The sequence below is a fragment of the Pecten maximus genome, chromosome 3, assembly GCF_902652985.1.
Source record: "Pecten maximus chromosome 3, xPecMax1.1, whole genome shotgun sequence".
NCBI lineage: Eukaryota > Metazoa > Mollusca > Bivalvia > Pectinida > Pectinidae > Pecten > Pecten maximus.
Window position 1 is genome coordinate 48,325,759 of NC_047017.1, and position 9,297 is coordinate 48,335,055.

Below are 9,297 nucleotides of genomic sequence, written 5' to 3' on the forward strand. Positions count from 1 at the left end.
CAATTAACTCAGTTTCTGTATGATTACCTCTCATAAACACCAATAACAATTAACTCAGTTTCTGTATGATTACCCCTCACACAACACCAATGACAATTAACTCAGTTTCTGTATGATTACCTCTCATACAACACAAATGACAATTAACTCAGTTTCTGTATGATTACCTCTCATACAACACCAATGACAATTAACTCAGTTTCTGTATGATTACCTCTCATAAACACCAATGACAATTAACTCAGTTTCTGTATGATTACCTCTCATAAACACCAATGACAATTAACTCAGTTTCTGTATGATTACCTCTCATACAACACCAATGACAATTAACTCAGTTTCTGTATGATTACCTCTCATACAACACCAATGACAATTAACTCAGTTTCTGTATGATTACCTCTCATAAACACCAATGACAATTAACTCAGTTTCTGTATGATTACCTCTCATACAACACCAATGACAATTAACTCAGTTTCTATATGATTACCTCTCATACAACACCAATGACAATTAACTCAGTTTCTGTATGATTACCTCTCATACAACACCAATGACAATTAACTCAGTTTCTGTATGATTACCTCTCATAAACACCAATGACAATTAACTCAGTTTCTGTATGATTACCTCTCATAAACACCAATGACAATTAACTCAGTTTCTGTATGATTACCTCTCATAAACACCAATGACAATTAACTCAGTTTCTGTATGATTACCTCTCATACAACACCAATGACAATTAACTCAGTTTCTGTATGATTACCTCTCATAAACACCAATGACAATTAACTCAGTTTCTGTATGATTACCTCTCATACAACACCAATGACAATTAACTCAGTTTCTGTATGATTACCCCTCACACAACACCAATGACAATTAACTCAGTTTCTGTATGATTACCTCTCATACAACACCAATGACAATTAACTCAGTTTCTGTATGATTACCTCTCATAAACACCAATGACAATTAACTCAGTTTCTGTATGATTACCTCTCATAAACACCAATGACAATTAACTCAGTTTCTGTATGATTACCTCTCATAAACACCAATGACAATTAACTCATTTTCTGTATGATTACCTCTCATACAACACCAATGACAATTAACTCAGTTTCTGTATGATTACCTCTCATAAACACCAATGACAATTAACTCAGTTTCTGTATGATTACCTCTCATAAACACCAATGACAATTAACTCAGTTTCTGTATGATTACCTCTCATACAACACCAATGACAATTAACTCAGTTTCTGTATGATTACCTTCTCATACAACACCAATGACAATTAACTCAGTTTCTGTATGATTACCTCTCATACAACACCAATGACAATTAACTCAGTTTCTGTATGATTACCTCTCATAAACACCAATGACAATTAACTCAGTTTCTGTATGATTACCTCTCATAAACACCAATGACAATTAACTCAGTTTCTGTATGATTACCTCTCATTACACACCAATGACAATTAACTCAGTTTCTGTATGATTACCTCTCATACAACACCAATGACAATTAACTCAGTTTCTGTATGATTACCTCTCATACAACACCAATGACAATTAACTCAGTTTCTGTATGATTACCCATCACACAACACCAATGACAATTAACTCAGTTTCTGTATGATTACCTCTCATACAACACCAATGACAATTAACTCAGTTTCTGTATGATTACCTCTCATACAACACCAATGACAATTAACTCAGTTTCTGTATGATACCTCTCATACAACACCAATGACAATTAACTCAGTTTCTGTATGATTACCCTCTCATACAACACCAATGACAATTAACTCAGTTTCTGTATGATTACCTCTCATACAACACCAATGACAATTAACTCAGTTTCTGTATGATTACCTCTCATACAACACCAATGACAATTAACTCAGTTTCTGTATGATTACCTCTCATACAACACCAATGACAATTAACTCAGTTTCTGTATGATTACCTCTCATACACCCAATGACAATTAACTCAGTTTCTGTATGATTACCTCTCATACAAACACCAATGACATTAACTCAGTTTCTATATGATTACCTCTCATAAAACACCAATGACAAATTAACCAGTTTCTGTATGATTACCTCTCATACAACAACAATGACAATTAACTCAGTTTCTGTATGATTACCTCTCATACAACACCAATGACAATTAACTCCGTTTCTGTATGAGTACCCTCTCTCATACAACACCAATGGAAATTTAACTTCAGTTTCGTATGATTACCTCTCATACCACACCAATGACAATTACCTCAGTTTCTGTATGATTACCTCTCATAAACACCAATGACAATTAACTCAGTTTCTGTAATGATTACCCTCTCATAAACACCAATGACAATTAACTCAGTTTTCTGTATGATTACCTCTCATACAACACCAATGACAATTAACTCAGTTTCTGTATGATTACCCTCTCATACAACCCCAATGACAATTAACTCAGTTTCTGTATGATTACCTCTCATAAACACCAATGACAATTAACTCAGTTTCTGTATGATTACCCCTCACACAACACCAATGACAATTAACTCAGTTTCTGTATGATTACCTCTCATACAACACCAATGACAATTAACTCAGTTTCTGTATGATTACCTCTCATACAACACCAATGACAATTAACTCAGTTTCTGTATGATTACCTCTCATACAACACCAATGACAATTAACTCAGTTTCTGTATGATTACCTCTCATAAACACCAATGACAATTAACTCAGTTTCTGTATGATTACCTCTCATACAACACCAATGACAATTAACTCAGTTTCTGTATGATTACCTCTCATACAACACCAATGACAATTAACTCAGTTTCTGTATGATTACCTCTCATACAACACCAATGACAATTAACTCAGTTTCTGTATGATTACCTCTCATACAACACCAATGACAATTAACTCAGTTTCTGTATGATTACCTCTCATACAACACCAATGACAATTAACTCAGTTTCTGTATGATTACCTCTCATACAACACCAATGACAATTAACTCAGTTTCTGTATGATTACCTCTCATACAACACCAATGACAATTAACTCAGTTTCTGTATGATTACCTCTCATACAACACCAATGACAATTAACTCAGTTTCTGTATGATTACCTCTCATACAACACCAATGACAATTAACTCAGTTTCTGTATGATTACCTCTCATACAACACCAATGACAATTAACTCAGTTTCTGTATGATTACCTCTCATACAACACCAATGACAATTAACTCAGTTTCTGTATGATTACCTCTCATACAACACCAATGACAATTAACTCAGTTTCTGTATGATTACCTCTCATACAACACCAATGACAATTAACTCAGTTTCTGTATGATTACCCATCACACAACACCAATGACAATTAACTCAGTTTCTGTATGATTACCTCTCATACAACACCAATGACAATTAACTCAGTTTCTGTATGATTACCTCTCATACAACACCAATGACAATTAACTCAGTTTCTGTATGATTACCTCTCATACAACACCAATGACAATTAACTCAGTTTCTGTATGATTACCTCTCATACAACACCAATGACAATTAACTCAGTTTCTGTATGATTACCTCTCATACAACACCAATGACAATTAACTCAGTTTCTGTATGATTACCTCTCATACAACACCAATGACAATTAACTCAGTTTCTGTATGATTACCTCTCATAAACACCAATGACAATTAACTCAGTTTCTGTATGATTACCTCTCATACAACAACAATGACAATTAACTCAGTTTCTGTATGATTACCTCTCATACAACACCAATGACAATTAACTCAGTTTCTGTATGATTACCTCTCATAAACACCAATGACAATTAACTCAGTTTCTGTATGATTACCTCTCATACAACACCAATGACAATTAACTCAGTTTCTGTATGATTACCTCTCATACAACACCAATGACAATTAACTCAGTTTCTGTATGATTACCTCTCATACAACACCAATGACAATTAACTCAGTTTCTGTATGATTACCTCTCATACAACACCAATGACAATTAACTCAGTTTCTGTATGATTACCTCTCATAAACACCAATGACAATTAACTCAGTTTCTGTATGATTACCTCTCATACAACACCAATGACAATTAACTCAGTTTCTGTATGATTACCTCTCATAAACACCAATGACAATTAACTCAGTTTCTGCATGATTACCTCTCATACAACACCAATGACAATTAACTCAGTTTCTATATGATTACCTCTCATAAACACCAATGACAATTAACTCAGTTTCTGTATGATTACCTCTCATACAACACCAATGACAATTAACTCAGTTTCTGTATGATTACCTCTCATACAACACCAATGACAATTAACTCAGTTTCTGTATGATTACCTCTCATAAACACCAATGACAATTAACTCAGTTTCTGTATGATTACCTCTCATAAACACCAATGACAATTAACTCAGTTTCTGTATGATTACCTCTCATAAACACCAATGACAATTAACTCAGTTTCTGTATGATTACCTCTCATAAACACCAATGACAATTAACTCAGTTTCTGTATGATTACCTCTCATACAACACCAATGACAATTAACTCAGTTTCTGTATGATTACCTCTCATACAACACCAATGACAATTAACTCAGTTTCTGTATGATTACCTCTCATACAACACCAATGACAATTAACTCAGTTTCTGTATGATTACCTCTCATACAACACCAATGACAATTAACTCATTTTCTGCATGATTACCTCTCATAAACACCAATGACAATTAACTCAGTTTCTGTATGATTACCTCTCATACAACACCAATGACAATTAACTCAGTTTCTGTATGATTACCTCTCATAAACACCAATGACAATTAACTCATTTTCTGCATGATTACCTCTCATACAACACCAATGACAATTAACTCAGTTTCTGTATGATTACCTCTCATAAACACCAATGACAATTAACTCAGTTTCTGTATGATTACCTCTCATACAACACCAATGACAATTAACTCAGTTTCTGTATGATTACCTCTCATACAACACCAATGACAATTAACTCAGTTTCTGTATGATTACCTCTCATAAACACCAATGACAATTAACTCAGTTTCTGTATGATTACCTCTCATACAACACCAATGACAATTAACTCAGTTTCTGTATGATTACCTCTCATACAACACCAATGACAATTAACTCAGTTTCTATATGATTACCTCTCATAAACACCAATGACAATTAACTCAGTTTCTGTATGATTACCTCTCATACAACACCAATGACAATTAACTCAGTTTCTGTATGATTACCTCTCATAAACATCAATGACAATTAACTCAGTTTCTGTATGATTACCTCTCATAAACACCAATGACAATTAACTCAGTTTCTGTATGATTACCTCTCATACAACACCAATGACAATTAACTCAGTTTCTGTATGATTACCTCTCATACAACACCAATGACAATTAACTCAGTTTCTGTATGATTACTCTCATACAACACCAATGACAATTAACTCAGTTTCTGTATGATTACCTCTCATACAACACCAATGACAATTAACTCAGTTTCTATATGATTACCTCTCATACAACACCAATGACAATTAACTCAGTTTCTGTATGATTACCATATTTCAACATAAGTGGAAAATGTGTTAGCAAGTTGTTAGTTGATCTACAGACACAAAATGGTTAAGCTTTTACAATACTTACTGGTAACAAAATAACTCCATCTTTACAGCTGGTAACATTTTGGCCATAAAAGAATTCAAATGATGTGTATTTATTCTTAAATTCTTTGATCATCTGCATATGTGGAAGCTCCAAATAATGGCTTTGTAATGTCTGAAACAGATAAACATGTACCAATGTAAAAATATTTTGATGAAGGTCTATGCTGGTTATAACATATACATGCCATACCTCCCGGCGCGAGACGAAATCTCCTTTATTTTCCTTTATTGCCTCCAAGGAAGACAGCCTGAATTAAGATATTTCGTAATTCCCTCCAGTATTTTGGTCAACACCATTTTTGTTTACAACTCTGGCTAGTCTGATGTTTGTCAATAGAATAGTTCAATCATAAATGAAAGGCAAGTTACTTAAAAACCTTTACTATGTTTAGATTTGTTAATAAACTTAAATTATTCTTTATTCATTTTGGAAAAAACTCTGTTTATGATCAGAGCCAGGTCAGACTACATGTGATTAATATAAAATGAAAATGTGTGTATCATGAATCCAGTAGAATCATTCTAATTAATCCTGTATATTCAATATTGTTTTCTTTCTTAAAAAAATACACTATTATGACAATTAACATGAAAATTTTAAACATGATTAGTTTTGTATTGTTTCCTTACTGGATTGGACTCCAGTCCGATGTATTCTTCTGAGCATGGTGAATACCTCAACAGCCAGCGTATCTCTAAATCACCTTCTTCTTCAGTTTTACAGCTGACTGTAAAAAAATTGATATCATTTACATTATGGATGCATTTTGGACACAATTTATAGTGACAAGCACTTCCTTTTTAATAATTCCATGTTTCTTGTTTACACAGTTTTAAATTACTTATAATTAATGTCCTTGTATATGCAATAGTCTGGGTCATACTGAGGATGAAGTATTTTTTGTAAAACTATTTCAAAGACATATTTTGATGTGTAATTTTATTATTACATTTTAACTAGTGAAATATCGAAAAGTAATTAATTCCATATTTTTCATTGAAAAAAGTAATAAACTGAATATCTGTGTTTTCAGTAATTAATACCAAATATATTTCACTAGTGTGGATAATATTTCGATATTTTCACTTGTGCTATGCACTTGGTCAAAAAAATGTTAAAATATTATCCACACTCTTGAAATATACTTTGTATTACTGAAGACACTGTTATATAACCTCTATTTGTTTAAGTTACCTTCAGTTCTATTTGTTTAAGTTACCTTCAGTAGAGATAAAAGAAATGGAAGAATTGATTGTCATTTACATATCTTTTTCATTTGTCCTTCATGTGGCGTACAAAGATATAATGTGTACAATAATGTGAAGAAAAGTTCAACTAATTCCAGAAAGTAATTCAGTATTGATAAGAAAACTTACCTTTCACAGCAACATCTGTTCCCTTGTACATACTCTTCATAACTCCAAATATTGTATGGTCCTAAAAAATAGAATAAACAACTACAGCATAACGGGACTAACACAATCAAACTGTTGGTAATATTAAAGACAAGTATCATTTTAACACAGAAGGTAGATTTGTGTTCCTGGTGTTCAGACTATTTTGAATGTGAACCTTTTATTGTAGGTTGAAATGTACAGAGTAATTTGGATTGAACTACAAAGTAAATTACATAGTACTGTTTCAGGAACGCTGCAGGTTGCTTACAAATTCAATCAATATTAATGTCTTCTTTTTTCTAAGTTTGCATTGTGTATCTATTTCAAATTCAAATCCAAACACATGACCAAATTACAAAGGCAAAACCAAATTTCAAAAACATTATTTTCTTGACTAAAAACAACTTTCCAATTATAATCATTTATTCATTACCTTACATTTTATGAATTTTGTATTTTGGACATTTTATCTTATTAAAATGCTGATTGAGAGTATTATTGGAAACTCAAAGTGCATGTATACTATCAAGAGAATTTACATTAATTGCTCTTAAGTAAAGTGACACGATATATCCTTCAATTTACAGAGTTGTGTTCATGCTGCTATGATTAGAGACATAAATAACTGATACGATATAATGATATATTACGGGTCTTAACAAACTTACCATCTTGGACAAATAAGTATATTTACGTAATTTCTATTTCCTGATTGCTGACTATAAAACATTATGCTACTGCTTTTACATTCCTAATAATGATAGTTATACAATTTATTTCATCACTCGAAAATACAAGAGACACAACACAGATAAACACAGTCTTATTTAGATATAATTATAAGTTAGTGATAAAAACAAGCATTTTTGCATCCAAATTTTACACCCCAGCTATATGCCATGTGTATTTGCCTGGACAGAAGTCATCCTGTCCCCATATATACTATTCCGTCTAGCCATGGTCGCTTTTACCTTTAACTAACAACCTCAATACAAATACAACTTTGGAGTTATCTGGCTTGGTTATAGGTTTGTGTTAAGTGTACCTATAACCTCATTGAGGTTTCAAAATATTTTATTGTTAACACAACAAATATAAAACAAAGTATGCTTACATAGAAGATAAACAAAATTTGGTATTGACAACAGGGATTGGACAATAGACTCAGCCTGAGTCTATTGTCCAATCCCTGTTGTCATATATAGAGACATAAGTATAATTTATAAATTTGAAAGTGTTTACTTTAAAAAAAAAATAAGCACTAGTGTTAGAAAGTATGATTCTGTTTATATCAGTAGGTAAGCTTTCCATTGCCTGTATAGAGGTTTGAATCCAATTATTGGTTTGGCTAGTCTACCTGTTGTCTAAATGAACTGCACTACTTGTCTACCTGTATTCTAAACATAGTGAACTACAAGTCTATATATAGCTACCTAGTACCTGCAGTCTAAACAAAGTGAACTTACTATAATCTAAACATAGAACACTACTAGTCTACCTGTGGTTTAAACATATTGAACTATTAGTCTACCTGTAATATAAATAAATTGACGATTACAACTTAAATGGTGCTGTGTGCCTAATTATTGAATGCATGCAAGCAAAATGCACATCATTATGCAAATCTGTCGTATCGCAGAGAATGACGACGACTTTGTATCCATCGAAATGTGTATTTCTGTTAACTTATGGACTTAGAAAGTGTAGATATCCAGCTAAATATCGGGCCGGCTATTTTCGCAGATGACAGGTCATCATGCAGACGTGACATGGCAGTTGCTATGCACGTCCTAAGCAAATGCGGTAACGCAGAATATCGTTGAAGATTTTATACAAAATTTATAACAAACACAAATCATGGATACCTGATCAAACGGGACGACCCATTTCCCTTGTTCTGGGATGCAAACAACGCCTGCTACAAGAAAAAGGAATGGTACGCTGAGTCGCAACATGATTTCCGTCATGCTGGAAACTGAAAGTGCAGGACGGCAGTGAATAAAGTTTGTTTACGTGTAAATTAAATAATTGAGTTAAAGGGACTACATGACGCAAATGAATAAACCACTGAGTTGATTTTTTGTTACTAGTTAACGAAGTAAAATTTTC

The 9,297-nt window shown here is 32.8% G+C and overlaps 1 protein-coding gene across 1 annotated transcript in view; it reads right to left on the bottom strand.

Moving 5' to 3' along the window:
* Window positions 1–9,188, bottom strand: part of LOC117324406 (transmembrane protein 87A-like) — a 28,885-nt gene extending 19,697 nt beyond the window's left edge. The window contains exons 1-4 of the mRNA XM_033880250.1: window positions 9,054–9,188; window positions 7,168–7,228; window positions 6,421–6,518; window positions 5,771–5,902 (exon numbers count right to left, since the gene is read on the bottom strand). Coding sequence (XP_033736141.1) covers window positions 5,771–5,902; window positions 6,421–6,518; window positions 7,168–7,228; window positions 9,054–9,155 — 393 coding nt within the window. The 5' untranslated portion in view covers window positions 9,156–9,188. The remainder of the gene's footprint in view (window positions 1–5,770; window positions 5,903–6,420; window positions 6,519–7,167; window positions 7,229–9,053) is intronic.
* Between the last annotated feature and the right edge of the window lie 109 nt (window positions 9,189–9,297).